The sequence below is a fragment of the Apus apus genome, chromosome 1 (assembly GCF_020740795.1).
Source record: "Apus apus isolate bApuApu2 chromosome 1, bApuApu2.pri.cur, whole genome shotgun sequence".
Lineage (NCBI taxonomy): Eukaryota > Metazoa > Chordata > Aves > Apodiformes > Apodidae > Apus > Apus apus.
In genome coordinates, this window is record NC_067282.1 from 27,803,849 (window position 1) to 27,821,808 (window position 17,960).

The 17,960-nt window shown below is 44.5% G+C and overlaps 1 protein-coding gene across 1 annotated transcript in view; it reads right to left on the minus strand.

Moving 5' to 3' along the window:
- Nucleotides 1-17,960, minus strand: part of FAM124A (family with sequence similarity 124 member A) — a 73,617-nt gene that overhangs the window by 1,789 nt on the left and 53,868 nt on the right. The window contains exon 4 of the mRNA XM_051622678.1: nucleotides 8,427-8,524. Coding sequence (XP_051478638.1) covers nucleotides 8,453-8,524 — 72 coding nt within the window. The 3' untranslated portion in view covers nucleotides 8,427-8,452. The remainder of the gene's footprint in view (nucleotides 1-8,426; nucleotides 8,525-17,960) is intronic.

The following is a 17,960-nucleotide window of genomic DNA, read 5'->3' on the forward strand; positions in this document are numbered from 1 at the left end:
AAGGTCATTAAAATGATGAAATAGTGCTTGTGTGCTGCTGTTTCATCCTTAGTGGGGAAGGAGCATCCATGCAATTGAATTAGTTCCCAAATGAGCATGAAGCAATGCACCTCCCTTTGTCGCCACTTACGCTGTTTCTCTCTTTTTGCTCTTTTGAGAAGATGACAGAATCAACAGTGATACTGGGGTCTGTCTCAGGATCCTGGAGTTCAGACCACATTCCTGCTAGGGTGGATGAAGGGCAAGAGTCTGGCCAGTCCCAATCTGGTACAATAGGCAGGAAAGGAGCTTTTGCCATGGATGTCAGTGGCAGAATCCTCACACTGAAAATTACATTTGGGTTTGAGTTTTGCTGAATGATGACCTCTCTGCTGAAGTAATAATTAATAGTGTCCACGGGACTGGACATGTATTCAGAAGGAATGAAACAGAGGCCACCAAATGATTTATCAAAGGGCTCAGAGCTGTCAATACATAAATTAATTCTGATTGCTGGTGAGGACTGTGCAGCTGGAATTGATGTGATGTTCCCAGAGACTCCAAACCTGATCAGACATTTCCTCCATGCATTGCTTGATGCTCTCCTGTGGATTTATGAAGATTTGGAAGAAAGATGGGGAGCCCTTGAAAGTTTTAGGCATTACTGTCAAAAATTGACATTCACTTCCCACCTGGCAAAAAATTAAGCCAATGTTGTTATTCCAATTTGAGGTGAGTACCTACGGAAGATGTAGTTGAAAACTGGATCTACTTTAAATTTGATGTAGGTCAGCATAGTTTCTGTGGGAAAGAAGAAAATACATATTCTGGCTCACACGTCATCACAGAGGGGATGTAGAAACTGGTGTGTTTGTGTCAAACCCTCTGTCTCTGCATCTGATTGAGGAAAGAAAAGCTGTGGAGGAATCTTAGCAGCAAAAATAGTGTTTGCTGACAAGGGGAGAGGACGTAAGAAACTAAAAATGAAGCAATGCTGTTCAAAGCAGCCATAAGAAGTGGGATTTTCATATAATGAATAAAAAAGGAAATCCATTCGTGAATTATTGGAAGGATAAAAGGCAGTAGAAATAAGGAAGAGTCAGTATAACTAGCTGTGACTAAAAAACAAGTCAAAATACTCGAGGGAGGATATGAACATTTATAATGATCAAAGACAGATCCAAAAATCTCATGCCCCTGAAGTTTAGATGACTAAGTTTTAAGTTTCTCTTCCCCAAAGTGGGATCCAAAGCTGAGAACTGAGTGACTGAGGAGAAACTGGTGCCAGTGTTGGGGAGGATCCAAAAACTGAGCTTGTTGGGTGAGCCTGGGAGCCAAGAGATTAGCTGTCCAAGTGAGGGCAGTTTGAGCCATAACCTGGGGCTGCAAACCACACAGGCCAATTCCAGAAATTCCAGGTCAAAAAGAGAGGTCTCTCGGACCTACAAAAGTGTTAGGATTTTGCTGCTATGAAGAAAGGAAGTTTCTGACTCTTTTTGTAGGGTTTTTTTTTAGAGTCTTTAAAACTTGCTTGTGTCCTAGTTTAGGCATCACAACCTTCTTCAAGTCTTAGTCCTGATATGCATCACAAGGTACTGAGGAAAGTACTGATACATTTGCTGGCAATAATTTTATTTAAAAAATGCTGGAAAAGCTTTTAAAAATGAATGCAGTTGATTGGTCCCCAAGATAATTCTTCAAAGACAGAAAGGGGCAGAGGTAGAAGTTGTATTTTGAGAAGCGTTTCTTGACATTGAGGTAACTTAGACTGTCTGTGAGGGATGTGATGAAAAGCACAAAATGGGGACGCCTGGAGAAAATATGGCAGAGATGTGTGTGGGTAGGATGCTGAAGCATATGGTGCTGTGCCCCCCATGGAGCTACTCTGGCCATCTACAGAAGCAGCTCTGAGGGCTTCGAAGGCAGCCCAGCCTCTCTGTCACCTCACTGAGCAGAGAAAACCATCACTCTTTGAAAAGAAAAACAGCAAATAGCTTCCTGAAGTGTGAGCAAGCCCCCAAACAGGGAGCAGGACTGGTGGGAAGTCCTGGAGAGAAGCAGCAGGAGGTGGCTTCTTTCACCCATGGATTAGATCCTGTCTGTGTCTGTGGTGTGCCAGCAGTGTTACCACAGGGGCCCTCGATGTCTTCCTGTGTGACCCTGTGGTGGGCAAGGGGACAGACTGCTGAAGCATTCCCCAGGGCTCAGCACTGACAGATGCCATCATAGGTGGCTCTGCAATGTCTGGTGTGAAAAAACATGCAAGAGTAGACACGAGACACAAGAGAAAAAGAAAAGGGCACAGGCAGCTCTTCCTCAGAGCTTCATCTTCAAGGTTTTAATGGTCCAGATTCTGCTCTCAGATACAAGAGCATGAATGCAAACCATTGATACCAGCTGGCGTCCTGGAGCAAATGGAGAGCTGCTGGGGGAGAATGCACTGGGAAGCTCCTTCCAGGGGACAGGGTGCTCCCTGACCATGGAAAATAAGCTCAGGGTTGAGCTGCCATAGCAGTGGCATTGGGGAGGAAGGTGAGAAGCTTGTTCAACAACAGAAGCAGCTTCATGTCACAGGACTGAAATGCGAAACTGGAGGAAAAGGCACAGCATGAGCACTGTGGGCAGAGGGAGATTTCTTTCAAAGCCTTTTTTCCCCCACAATATTTTTCCTAGGAGACTGAAGTTTTCTCTGATTTATCAATCTGTGTTCCAATAAAACTGAGCCATGGTATGGTGTGGCTGCTGAGATGAAGGAGGAGCAGCTCTGCTTCTGGGCTCTAGTTAGCTTGGACTCCTGCTGCATGGACTTTACACAGCAAGCCAGAGCAGAATTTAGGCTCTTCCAGCCCAGGCTGGAAGAGAAAAAGGTGAGAGGACCAGGTGAGAAGCAGGTTTTCCTCTTCAGAATCCTGTTGTTTACTTTCCTGTGTCAGGTTGGTCTCCAGCAATGTTCCTTTTGCTCTAGCACAACCCTGTTATCAGCAGGATTGCTGCACATTTTCCCCTTCATAATTGAGAACAGAATTTAACCTTCTGTCTGCATCTGTTTTTTGTGTGCTTGCTCTCTTGAAGATAAATAACCCTGGGGAAACGAAATCGAATCCCCACCAGCTTCCTTCCTGCTTACTTCTCTCCTCCAGGAGAGAGTCCACACTGCAAGACACCAACACATTTGCTCAATTAGGAAGAAGGTTCTGCTGAATTTCAGGATAAGAAAAATCTGCATCATGGTTTCATACAGAGCTTATTCTGCAGGGAGGCACTTGGCTGCTGAGCTGCAAAACACCCAACTGAGCAAGTTCACAGTGAATTTTCCTGTCCACATGCCACGTAAAAACCACCACTGCCTCTGCCTCCTGCTGTGGCGTGAGGACACAATCTGGCTCTTCAAAGGATGTCAGTCTAGAGGATTGCCTTCAAAGGAGAAGTCCAGTGAAGTGAATATTTCTGTGAGGCTTTGCTAAAAGAAAAACCAGCCAGATGACCCTGTGATGGTGTCTCAGACCAAAATCCACATGATGGCATGGTGGTGAACCCCTCTGCAGGGCATGGACTCACTGAGCATATGACCTCAGTGCCATTGAGGAGGACAGGTGGTACAGAGCCCCACAAAGGGGCTCCATCCTTCAGGAGCCCCCAGATGCTGGGTCCGACATGGAACCTATTGTAACTCCAGGCTTAGACCATTTTCTATGCACATGAGTTGAAGCAGGTCCTGGCTTCCATCCCTGCATGGTGCAGATGGGGAGTGGAGAACTGGCAGTGAGGGCTGCTTCACTCACATCCTCCTGCCCAGCTCCAGGTGGAAAGAAGCACTGTTAGCAGTGATAAGGCTTTCTGGCAGCTCTCGCAGCTGGAGGTAGCCTCCCTGCCCATGGCTGCAAGCTAAGTAGCAGAGGGGTAGTGGAACAGGTTGGCTGTGACCAAACTGCACAGCACTTGGCTCTTGGTCCCCTTCAGCCCCACGGCTCTAAACATGAATGTCACATTTCTGTGGGTTCATTTTCTTGTCTCTCTAATACTGGAAGTGGAACAATGGAGCAGTGATTCTACAGCATCCCACTAGGGATCAGTGCCTCCTGCCCAAGAGATGTCCAAAGGCCGCCCTTTGGATGAAGGGGCTGATGGGCTGGTGGAATGTGTGCAACCCCGACTTGGGGCAGGATCTACTATGAGGGCTTTTAGGATTAGTCCTGGAAAAAAATGAGTCTTGAACTGTACCCAGGGGCAGATTTGAAGGCAGGTAGTGGGAGCAACCTCAAACTTAGCTTGTAAGTTAACAAGCGGTATGAGCTGTCAATGCTGGAATCAACATTTTTTTCAAGCTGCAAGGTAGGTATTTCTATGTGTTGTGTGATGTCTTCTGCAGTGGCCAGAACTTCTCTGGCAGAAAGCAAAGACAAAGCAAGCAGGAGTTCCTCTTTCACTGAATGAGGTTAACACCATAACACAGGTGAAGCAACATGTTTCCCCATGCAGAAGTGCAGGCTGAAAAAGAGCCCAAATCAGGTCAGTCTTCTAACTGACAGTGATTGTTCCCATTATATGATGTTCAATAGACAGAATTCAAAAGGATTGAGAAACCACAAGCACAAGATCACTGCTTTTTTAGGTTGAAGAAACTTTTTCCTTATTTGGAAAAAAAAAAAAAGAATAAATTGATAAAGAAAACCTGATTTTGTACATCCTCATAATAATCCAAGTAGTTCTCCTGTGCATGCCTCATAGGGAAGATGGCTTAAGAAACTCAGGGACAAATGATGCATGAGCTCCAAAGAGATAATCTCAGCTCGGTATATATTTCTTGGGGTGTCTTATGAAGATCTTAGAAGTAAAGCCTCTTCCCTGCGGACTCAGAATATATGCTAAGACCCTTCCTGAGTGCACAGCTGACCTGTGGCAGCTGCTGTCACAGATCAGCTACTTTGCTGCCTGCAGTAGCTCAGAGCTGCTGCATCAGCACATCCACAGTTGACTTGCCAGTCTGTGAAATGCCACCTCTGGCCCCAGAAGTCACCCTTTTGATATCTACAGATTTAAAATGCTTCTGGGAGAGAGTCAGTACCCTGCGTGTGGCTTGGTGGAAATTCACACTCAGGCAAGATATGCTGGTGAGCCAAAAGCAGAGGTGAGGAGCAACACTGTGGCAGCATATTTTTCTCCCAGATGACCACACGAACTGACAATTTAAATATATTTACTGTTGTCAGGGAATATAAAGTATGTGAAAAGCTTATTTTAATTCAGATACACCCCCCCAAAAAAAAAAAAAAGCGCTTATCTAAGTGACTTTCACATCCTCCTACAGTGCCAAGTAAATGACATTGGAAGAGTTCCTCATATGAGCATATTGGCATAATTGAGCATATTGTAATTTCTGCTACTGATCTGGCTGAAATGCCAACAGAAGACAAAAACATGAAGATGTATATGAAGTTGCAGAGCTGACTTCTGATAAGAAGCCTAATTTTCAAAAAGAGGGATTTGGTTGAGTAGATGAGAGAGGTGAAATCAAATGGGAACTTCCAGAATAAAGAGCACGGAAGAGTTATATTTACAGAGCATCTCTGCATAGGCCAGTTCATCAGATACGGTATTGTCTCTCCTGTGGCCTGAATGGACCAGGTGGATCTGTGTTGAAAGCCACATTGCCAAAGTGGCTTTCATAAAAGCCACAGCTTTTATAAGCTGTTTGTCATCCCACAGATACTCTCTGAAGTACCTTTGACCAATCTCTGGGGCTGCCAAGCCCAAGCAGCAGGAAGAGCACATCTGCAAGGTGTCACATGGTGGCTTCTGTGTGTGTCTCCCTGTGCTGACAGCAATTTCTCAATGAGCTGTTGTCCTACCATCTGACCTCAGCTTGTGATGTACCTGTGAGCTGGGCAGAGAAGCAAGGTTGTACGTATTTGTACATGTTGCACATACTTTCTCATGCACCCACTTTAGTGCCCTGAAGTTCACCCAGGCTAAACAAACCCTCCTACCCAGCAAGCCCAAATCTTCCTCCCTGGAGGAGTTTCCTCCCTGGCATTCCATGCTTCTTCACCAAAGTGCCCCACACATAAATAGCTGTGGGAAAACTCAGAAGTAGTTCACTGATGTCTCTGTATATTGGGTCTTTCACCTGACAGTCTTGGTCGTCTCTTTCCTAAGGAGATTTCTGTACATGCGCCATCCCAGCACTGGCACAGCAGCACCAAAGAGCAGCAGTGCAGGTAGGCATCCCAGCTCCAGAGGGCTGGAGCCAGCTCCCTCACCAACCTTGTTCCACCAGAGCTCATGGCAGAACCTCAGCAGATCATTGTGCCAGTGGCCGACACTGCGTGGAAAAATGGCCCTACACCACCACGGCAGGTGGAGGAGAAAGGGTGGGTGGGCTGCTTCCTTCTCCCTCTGCTAGCAGGGCAAAACAAAACCTTTATTCTTTAGGGGCTGATCTGCTCTTGCAGCTTTACTCACCACTTCAGGTCATAATCCCTTTTGGTGACATCTCAGGTATTGCTGCAGCCGCCAAGGTGATGTCACAATGAGAAGCTTATGACTGTAAATGCGGAATGAGTCACAAGAACAGATGACCTCAAAAGAAGCTAATATCCTGTTATTACATAAATGTCCCTAATACCTTATATAAATGTGCCAGTAACAAAAAATAAGCAAGCAAAAAGGCTTGATGGTCTATGAGTGTATGTGAAGATGTGTGTAAATTAAACATTCTCTCACAGACTAGTAGATCCTTTATCAGTCTGTCTTGCCTCTAAAAAACTGTCTAGTGTTCTCTCAATTTTATACAGCTGCTCAGCTTTTTAAATATCAACCTCAGAATCCTTCCTCATTTAAAAACACTATTACATTTAAAGAAACTATTACATTTAAAATTAAAAGAAAAGCACAAAAGTTCTCCATATTTTAACGTGTCCAATAACCACTTAGAAACTCAGGGATAGCTAAGCATCTCAGCAAAATGTCATCTACATTTTAATGTCAGGAATGCATTAAATAATTTGAACATATAAGAGCAAGGAAATGTGTCTTCTCTGTGAAGCTGTCTGAGCTCCACAGGGAGTGTCACAGACTGGATGTAAATATGAAGCTATCTAATTAATCAATATTGTATTTTTATGATACATAAAGACAAATAAAATTAAAAACTAGGTACAATTTTAACCCAGAAAAAGCTTTTTTGCAGCTATAAAAATTATATCTCATATGCTAAACTAAATTCTTAGAAGTTGGAAATAATTTAAAGAATCTCTAAGGCCTTTTTTTTGGTGGATGTCTTGTCTCCATTGTGCTGCTGGTTTATTATTTTCCATGGACAAATATTTATTTCATTTCCTCCTGGAATTTTTAAAATGACTTTTCTTGCTGTGATGGAATAAGATACATATTTAAATGCCTCTAGGGGTAAATAATTTCACATCAACACTTCCAAGCACAAAGTCTGAATCTTCAGTAGGTTTTTATATTATGCAAGTAGATGTTTAATGTACTTAATACTTTCTAACCTCTAGTCCCCTTTTTACACTGAGACAGGCAGTCAGCAGGGATTAATCTGATCCTAATTAACCACAAACTCTTCTGATATTTGGTCACTGCACAGTAGCGTGCTGCCAGGTACACAGAGGTAAACTGATCTGGATTATCTGCCAGTGCATGTGCCTCTCAGAGGGAGGTTTAGTGCTCCATGTTGTGGGTGAGTTACAGGCAGATACAGCTTTAAACACAGAGTGGAGAGACCATTGTATGAAGCTGGAGTTGTAAGGAAAGGGGAAAGCATTAATTAGAAGGTCTTCCTAATGGCTTTCTATCATCAAGGTTTCTTTTTTATGGGTGTCATTTGTCAGGGTGGCACAGCAACTGGGCAGAAGGTAAAAAGCATGCCAATCCAAAGAGAAGATCAGTTGCTTCTTCTTTTTCAGCACCAGCTTTGCTGGTACCAGTTCTCTCTCATTTTCTTTCATGTGTACACACACCACATCTGATGGGGCCTCGGGAAGGCGCGATTGTGTCTTTACTCGCAGGCTGCCCACTGGCTCTTGTCATCCCTGACCAAGCAGCTGAGCTCTGTCCTCCTCACGAGACATGGAAAGCTGAGCACTGAATGTCTTTCCTAGTCTCCTGATAGCCCATAAGGTGAAACCAACATACAGCAAAGTGAGGAAGGGGAGTATGAGAAGAGTCTTATGCTGGCAGTGGAGAGAAGCAGTGGTGCAGAGGACACGCAATAGGGACCTGCGGGAAGCACAGAGACCACAGCAAAGCCCTCAGGCTGCTGTGGTCCAGATGTCCTGTTATGACCCAAAAGAGCCTCCCTGAGTTCTGACTCCTGCTCCCTCTTTCCTCTTGATGCGGGCTTATTCATAGCCCCTGGCCTCCTGCCCCAGGAAAGTGAAAACCTTTGGCTTATTATCTCTTTAGAGGAACTGCTATGAAAGTATTCTTACCTAGCAGTCCATGTGATGGGCTCATCCTATCCTTGAGACTGCTGTGAGCAACAGCTGAGGACACCTGAAGGGACAGTCAAGCCCAGGGATGAAGAATCCTGCTGGAGAAAATGCAAGGTTAGTTTACAGTAGTGAGGGTAAGAGCAGAGGGAAAGTAGGCAATCCAAAGGTACAATAAATACTTTCACAATGTCATTAGGATCTAGTAATTGAAGAACTCAAAGCCAGCACAGATGAGAACATTAAGGTGTTGATTCAAAGCAGGGTAAACAGGTTGCACCTACTGCTGGTGTCTGATTTAGCATGGCCTGGATGATTTGGCTCAGAAATGGACCACTTTGCATGGAAGTGTTCCTGTCTCAGTTATACACCATTGCTTTCCTGCTGTCAATCTTCCACAAAAGTGTATGCATTTATAGCAGGTTTGTTGTTCTTTTTTCTTTTTCTAACAGGGAAACTGCCTTAGCACACATCTTTCACAAGCCTGAGCAGGTTTTACCAACTCAGACTGGGACCTAGCATTTGGTTCCTGAACAGGAGATCATAGAATCATAGAATCATTGAGGCTGGAAAAGACCTTCGAGATCATCAAGTCTAACCATCTGCCCTACATCCCCCAACCACTAAACTATCTCCTGAAACACCATGTTTACCTGTTTTTTTAACACCACCAGGGATGGTGCCTCCACCATCTCCCTGGGCAGCTGTCACAGTTTGACTCGGGTCTGACAACAATGCTCTTGATCCCCTTCCCCCCAACCCAGGTAGGGAAGGAGAGAGAGAAAAAGAGAGAGACTTGGCTGGATTGGAAACTAAACTACACAGCTTTAATTAAACACTAATGATATAAGAAAATATATACAATTATATACAGATATGTTCAGGTATGTGCAAAAGCCTCTTGCCTCCCCCCACCCCCAGCAACTCCCACCACACTCCCCTGAGCTGGAACAGTCCCGAGAAATCCTGGAGCTGCTGCTGGAGAAAGCAGAGAGTTACGAGGGTCAGGAGAGCTCGAGCCTAAAGATCGATGGTGCTGGATGGACAGAGTCCTCCCTGGATGCCGGCCACGGACGGAAGAGAAGGGAAGAAGAAGCAGGAAGGAAGTTGTCTTCTGTGATCTCTGACCTTCCTCTGAGCTTACATAGATATATGGAATGGAATATCTCTGGCCAATTTTGCTGTCTGTCTAACTCAGCCTCCTACGGGGGGGTCACAGATCTCCCCGCAGTGTCTGAGCCGGCAGAGTGAAGGTGCGACCTTGAAGCCCCAGCAGTTACAAAAACATTTCACTATCTTGTCAGCTTTAGTTAGAACACACTGTTGTTAGTTAAAAGAAAGCTTGCTGAAGGAAAAAAATATCAGCAAAAGGAAAATTGACTTCATCCAGGACAGCAGCCTTTTCCAATCCCTCACCACTTTCTGTGAAGAAATTTTCCCTAATATCTAATCTGAACCTCCCCTGGTGCAACTTGACCCCATTTCCTCTTGTCTTATTGCTGGTCACTAGGGAGAAGAGGCCAACACCCACCTCACTACAACCTCCCTTCAGGCAGTTGTAGAGAGCAAAGAGTTGTAGAGATGCAGCAGCTGAGGACAAACTGTCCTTACTTTCCTGATGGAGTATCTGAAGGTACCTTTGTTCTCCTGGAAAAGGTACCATTGCTCTCTCGAGCAAGGCTGAGGGACAGCTAGCTGCTTAGAATAAGACAGGGGCTTTTCTCACTAGGAGGCAAAGCTGGTTTCTTTATTCTTCATGGAAGAACTATGGAAATCATCCCTCTGATTCTCCTTACAGCAGCTGACTGGGTGCCATCTGTTTCCCCTCCCCTGTGATGGCCAAATGCTGTCTGTTGGCCTTTCCCAGTCTCCTCCCTCCTAACCCTATCACAGCCTGGAGCCTTGGGCAGTTCTCTCAGGCTCTGGCATTCAGGTCTTACTCATGGCAGCTCCATTTCTCCCCTCCCAGGTGTGTAAGAGCATGCAAGGATAAAGGTGCCCTGCAGAGTGAGAGCTGAAGCTACTTCATAGATTTCAGTCCCACAGGAATGAGTGATAATTTGCAGTTGCATCCTCCTACCTGCTGGTGCCAGCAGGTAATGGTCCTCAGCTCTACCAGGGTTGGTCCACTATCTGTTAAGGCCACAGAGAAAGCTGGGTACACGAGGTGGCATGAAGAGCTTGCTGTAGAGCCAAAAAATCAGCCCTACCCAGTGTTAATGCAGGAGTTAGCAGCTCTGGCTCTTGATCTTTCCAACAGTGCCAAGGCCAGCACTAGAATAAGGAGACAAGGCATTAAAATATTTTTTTTCTGTCAGAACAACAGGTCTTGCTGCCTACAGGCTTTTCACAGACCCTCAGCCGTGCTGGACTGTTGCCTCTGTTATGGTGCCTCATTTGTGATGGTCATCCAGGACTTCTGCATCAGATCAAGGCAGGCTGATAGAATCACTCTTAGGGCTCAGGGGAACAAATTTAAAATGGAAATATTTTTTCTCAATATTGCTGCAAATGTTCCTGCAGGTAGAAAAGGGAGGAAGCAGCAGAACCAAGGTCAGGGGAGAAGAATCTCCCAGAAACGGGATCCTTAAAGTGGCTAAAGTTAGGCAAATTCTCCAAGGAGCTACATCAGATACCAAAGTGATTGGGGCATCTCCAATCCTCTGAGCACAGTGTGATTCACTGCTTGGGGTTTACCTTTGTTCAGATTTTCCGAACAGGAGAGCCAAAAGCCAGCTCAGACCATAGAAATAGGTGAGAATGAACAAGTGCTGGTTTCCAGCTTAGTTTTTTTGCTTTCTGTGCTCATTCTTCTTTTTTCCCCCTTATCTCTGATGCATTCCTCTCTGAGCCACAGCAGTTCTTGGAGACAAGTGAGCGAAAAGAGTACCCAGAGTGGCAGTAATTTTGGTAACCTTCCTTCTGTCATATCAGTGTGCAGCCTACTTCATACCTAGCCATGAGCTCTTTCCAACACAGCTGGAGTCTGGCTGGAGAAGAGAGCTGGCTCCAAACTGAGCTTTCAGGGCTCTAATGCAGGCCCAGCTCTTACAAAAAACATGGACTACCTTCTGATTCCTTTCAACTAAGTCTGCTGGAACAGGCATCTAACAAACTATTTTGTTTTGTGTAGCTTTCTCTGTAGTAAGCAGCATTACATTAGACCTAGGTTTGGTAACAGAATGTTATTCTCAGGTTTTCTCTGGGAAGACCAGGGCACCACATGGTTGAGGGTCTTGTGTGAAGCCGTGCAGAAGGCTCGTGCTACTGTCTACAGGATGCCTGCTGGCTTTTCATCTGAATTTGTTCTCTCTGCACCTTTGTGCTGAGATACCTTTCAAGCTACGTCCCTCAGCACTATTGAGGCCCTTGAGGTTGTATGTTTGAAAATGGCAAAACTGTGTTCTGAAAGAAGACAAAATTAAACTGTAAAACTATCTTGTTTGATCAGGAACATTTCTAGTAACAGGAAAGAAAAAGCTCTAAATATCTAATTGCTCTTTCTAAAGGTCACTTCTTCAAAGATACAACAATGAGCTGATTCTGCTCAAGATGTGGCAGACCACAAATGCTCACTGCAAGACTGATGTAATCAAATGTAAAACAATTATTTCTTAATGGATTATTCTTTCCTTGTTTAATGTGTCTCCGTTGCTGCTTTGTCTCATAATAACTCTGTTAATTAAGAAAAAGTGTCAAAGGACCAGCTGATGAATGAATGAATAATGGAATTAAGAAACTGTTGGATTTCAGTGTTTTCTTTCTTTTAGAGATAGCTCCTTTAGAGACAGCTATATCTGTCTGTAAGTTCTCTTGTTAAATATAAGGACATGTAATACTGCAGTTCCTTGGAAAATAAGACTGCTACTTTGGAATTTCAAGAAGAGAAAACAATACTCATAATTTGTTTAGGGGAAAAAAGAAAGAGCTAGCAGTTGTCACAGTGTCAAAATTAATTATTTTGGCTAGATCCATTTGCCTTGATCTTCATGACCCTCAGGAATTTAAAATACTTATCAGTCAGTCATTTAAATTCTTTGGCTAAACCCCATACCTCTTTAAATAAAGAAATAAGGAGGGTATTGATATGCTTTTCTTTAGGCCTGTCACTCCACAGTTTGGAAATACAGATCATGGCATCTTACAGTATTCTCAGGAGTTTCCATTTCAAATAGTAAAAGAACCTTATGTTTCTCTATGCAGTTCTTCACAGTCTCAGCAGTGACACTTTCTTGCTGGTTCCTATTAGAACTAACTTCAAGTACCACCTTCAGCGATAGGAGGAGAATATGAGGGAGGCACCCAAAACCACACAGCAACTGACTAAGGATGAATATTTATTCCAAGCAATATTATTTAGTCCTCCAATAAATAAAAAATAATACCACAGATTTGGATGTTGGTTGGGAATATTAATACACTACACCACAACTACTTAAGAATTCTTAGACTTTCTTGACTAGTCTTAACATAGATAATCTTAACATGGATAATAATAATCCCACATGTGCACACTCACTCAGACAAAAGGGAAGGCCCCTCCCTTCAGGTACCTGGAATGCTTTGACAACAGGGACAAGGCTCGCTCAAAGATATATCTAGAAGAATTTTCACTCACCAAACATGAGGTCATTCAATCTTAAGAAGTTTCCTTAGATGGTGTCCCAGCCTAAGGGGTAGACTTCCTAGCAGACCTGCTGCTCCAAGGGAAAACCCAACCAGCTCCCCAGCAGAGAATTCTGTTTTTATAGTCTGAGTCCCATCTGACCTGTGGTTGTTCATTTGCTGTTCTACTTGGGTCAAGATACCCCATTGGCTGGGGACCCTGTTCATTGTCAGAGGGCTCCCCCCTGGCAATCCTCAAATTGCCCACAAAGACCAGGTGCCACCTGTCTGCCTGCAGTTTCACAGCCCAGCAGAGGTTAAGACCAGAAATCAGTCTCAGTGCCACCCAGTCTGACAATGAAAGTGGGCCCATTAGGAGTTCTTTTGCCAACTTCAGAGAGCTTAACAACCCCCAGCACCTGCAGATGTAGGGGGGCACAGGTGCTCTGCCACAGAGAACATGGGACATTAAATTTACTGCTAATGTCACCAAGCAGCAAAAGATTGTTGGGTGTTGTGATAGTCGAATGAAAGGCAAGGGGAAAGAGAGAAGGGTGTACTTAGAAGACACATATGGGAAAAGCTAAGATAGGTGTGAACTCTTTTGTGTGTTTACTGCCTTCTTAAAGACACCTGGGTCTAATGGGAATACTGCAGAATGGAAAGAGCAATTAAAAATATCAGCCTATAGGAGTGTATGTCCCAGATCTTGTGCTTTCTTCATTCTGGTTGCAAAGCAAAATAGAGGCTGAGGATGCCAGTTGTGTAGCACGTATGTGTTGAGAGACAAACTACAATGGAAAAAAGCAGAAAATGCCTTTGAGCATTATGGGTGAAATGGGAAATGGCTTGAAGACCAAAAAAAGGGGAGATACTCCCTCAGAAATCTGATTACTGATGCTTAGTATGGAACAACCTGTCCATTCCCCCATGTCCCAGCTGCTCTCTCAGTGCTCAGTCAGACTCATGTGGTCACTGACAACCATGGTTCGTGCAATGGCGAACAAGCTGGGAACCCTCTCACCTTCCTTCAGCTGCTTCCAAGGTAGGTTTCCTGTGATATCTTAGTGATAGGACAGGGACACTGTAGATGGGCTATGAGGGACACACACGCACATCCTACCCTGCTGGATCTGCTGTGCCTGGATCTCCCAGGACCTCCTCCTTCCCTGCTTCTCATCAGCTGCTCTGGAGTCCTCCTGCTGAAACTTTACACTTTGTGTAAGGGCAGTGAACTCTGTAGGGAGGCAGGATATCTGTTAATGGATGTAGCTAAGAGAAGCTGCTGGACACACAAGCCCTTTTCAGACTGCTGTGACTGCAGTAATGAACCAATCACATAAGAATTTTTTGACTGCTTCTTAGACATCTGCATCCTGGAGCTGCCATATGAGTGTCTGGTTATATATCAGATCACAGAGGGGGATTTTCCTTTCTCTGCAGCTCAGGAAACACCTGTTACTGATGAAGAAGGAGCAGCCACTGCCCTGCAAGTAAGAAGCCATTGTCAGTTTGAAGGGGGAAGAAATGTTCATTATTAACTTCCACACACCTTTACTGAACTAAAGAAATGAACGTTTTTTACAGGGCTTCCAAAACCACTTAGGATTTTTCAGTTGATTCTGGGCTTCTCTGTACTGGTCATCTTTGCATTTCTATGGGTTGAGGGCTCTCATGGTTTGGTTTAGGATTGAATCAGTGACAACAATGCTCTTGATTCCCTCCTACCCAAGTAGGGAAGGAGAGAGAGAATGAAGAGAGAGAGACTTTCTGGATTGAAAACTAAACTAGACAGCTTTAATTAAATACTAATGATAAGAAAGAAGTAAATATGTACAATTATATACAAATGTGTTCAGGAATGTGCAAACCCCTATTGCCTCCCCTGAGCCCCAGCAACTCCCACAGCATCTCCTGAGCTGTGAACAGTTCTGAAAAGTCCTGAAGCTGCCAGAGAGAGCCGCAGAGCAGACAGGAGCTGAGGGCAGAGTTATGAGGGTCAGGAATGCACGATCCTAGGGATCAATGGTGATGGACAGATGGAATTCTCCCTGGACACTGGCCATGGACGGAAGAGAAGGGAAGAAGCAGGAAGGAAGTAGACTTCTGTGATCCCTGACCTTACACCAAGCTTACACAGATATATGGAATGGTCAGTGCTACTGTCTGTCTAGTCCACTGCTCCCTGTGGGAGGTTGCAGATATGACTCTCCTGCTCCTGTAGCATCTGAAGCTGCAGATTCGACAAGCAAAGTGACTTCGGCATCTCCGTAGTAACAACATTACAGTGTTATCAGTCCACTAGGTGGGCAACTTGCTGCTAGTTAAAAGAGAGTTCTCTACAGGAAAAAAAACCACAACACACAACAAACAAACAACAAAAAAACAATAAAGGGAATATTTGCTTCATCCTGGCTTAAAGAAGGGCACAGTGCTTTGGTGAGCAGCAGTAGCATGCATTACAGAACGCTCAGGTAACATATTTTTCCTCTTTCCAAAACACAGTAACTTCATAGTTAAAGTTCTGCTCATGTGTCAGATCCACTGTCCAAACTATGCCAATAGATGCATTTCAGGAACATCCTCCATTTCATTCCATCATCCATCTCTATTGATAGAAGAAAGCCAGCTTTTTTCCTGATCTATCCTCATGATAGAACATTCCTCTTCTGAGCATTCAGCCTACTTTTGTTCCAGCTTCTTTAGCTTGGCACAGTTGGTTTGTTTTCTGCTTTCAGTTTTTCACCTTTCATCTGCTTTTGCAATTCTCTCACAGTGTGAGAAGCATTACAAACTAGTATCTGGACCTGGGCTTCTGCCAAGGGGGAAGCTGAAATCAGAGGCAAATCAGAGCCATTTATAAATCAAACCTGAACAGATTTTTGCTGCCATTTGTGTCTCACAGTATTGAGCACTGTGAAAACTTGAAGGGGAAAGGCATCAATCACTGAGGTTGTAAAGAGGCTCAAAGTGCAGTGTTTTAACTTAGTCACCCAGACAGAGTCTAGACTTTTCAAGTTTCCCTTCTCCTTGCAGGTAAGACCTCATGCAGTATGGTGGCCTTTGTCCAGATCTGATGAGTTGCCCCTGCCAATAGCCCCCATTTCCCCAGGACAGCAGAGCAGCACTTAACTCTTTTCCAGGCGAGTGAGTGACTTCATATCATGCACCTTCATCTGTCAGGCCCTGTGGCCCATGGAGATGTCCCTGCCTTATGCACATATAACCTGGATGGAAATGTGCTACACTAAAGTCACAACATTTGCAAATCTGCTTTATTGCCATCCTACTTGCCTCTAAGAGGCAATGCCAACACCTCTTAACTCTGGGATAAGAAGTGTCCCCTTGGTGAACATCAAGGGAGAAACCTAGCACTGTCACATTAGTCGCTAGCTGATGCCCTTCAGAAGGACCTGTGCTCTACTACCTGTAGTTTTTGCTCTGTGTAAAATCCTGATTGCACGTTGCACCTTCAGGGAAGCTCCCCTAAAAAGCAATAATTTTTATGGAAAAGTTGTTGCTCAATCCCTGAGACTGCAGTTCCCCAAAGAGTCTAGTTCTAAGAACCAGCAATAAGAAATAGGACTTACTGTTATTCTTATCACCTTTGGGAGAATCTCTTATGTAACTTAATTCTATTTAATTTATATACTTTTTTCTATGTAACATTCTTTTCATGTACACAGAGTCTTAACTCTTCTGTTACAGACTGCAGTCCCCTGTCTATACTTGTCATCCATCCATATATCAAGTCTCCTGGTTTTTATGCCAGTCTTTACATGATTGCATATCATTTTCAGGAGATTTCACACTTCTGAAAGTCCATATGGTTGTCAAGTTCTTTTCTGATGCCACTTGTTTATGGCTTCAAAACAATCAACATGGATTCACATGTCCTTTTTTTTTTTTTTTTTCCCTTTTTATTCCCTCCAGTCTATTTTGTACACAGCTCCAATAAGATTAATTCACTTCTTCTCTAAATGATGCTGCCAGACTTAACACATCAGCAGAGAAGGCCTGGGGCAAAAATCTGTTCCCTCTTGCTGTGCTCTTCATTTGTGTCAGGCTGCAAGCTAGCTGTCACTCCAGAGAGCAGCCAGGTTTTCTTAGGACCATCTACCAAAAATCACAGCATTATAAAAGATTCTGTTGACCTGGTATGCCCAAAAGACAATGAGTTTCCACGTGCAGGGAAGAGCAAGGCACACCTGCAGCTGCATCCTTGTGGTGTCACTGAACTATTCCTAGTGATGCTGAAAGTAGAGTTTTGTAGCCTGTAGTGGGCTAGAGATAAGGTAAGTACCAACTCCCATTGACTTAGTAAGAAGATGCTAAGGAGAGGAAGGGACAGGATGAAAGGAGCCCAGGTGCTGTCCTGCCTCCTTCTGGACACAGAGGTGCACTCGCAGCCTCAGACTTGAGTCCTGTCTAAAGAAATGAGACTGGGGATACGTTGGGGAGCTGGGAGAGTGGGCAGATTGCGAGCACCTCCAGGATCATGCTGTCCAAGAAGAGGTTAGTGTTGTATTGAGTGTGATTTCTATGGGCCTGAGGTTGTGTGAAGGAAGGAGATGACCTGATGGGAAGAGAAAGAAAAGGGAAGATTAAGGGAAGGAAGGGAAGGAGAGGGAAGAGAAGTGTCTGCGGGGATGGGCAGCATGAATCCAAGGGAAGTCATCTGCAAAGGAAGTGGTTCAAACAGCAAACCAGTCCATCAGCTCAGACAAAAGGTTGTCCTGGAAACCTGGAAAACACTCTGTGCACTCAGGCCCTGTTGACAACCTGACAGTTCCAGCACCCTTAGACCCTGGGGCTGACAGCTTCCCTCCACCATCACCATATCTCACCCCAATGCCTTAAAGAGCAGGTTCTTGCATGGCCATGCATGCCTGGAGTGGGTGCACTGTCTGGGGCTAGAAAAAGGGAGGA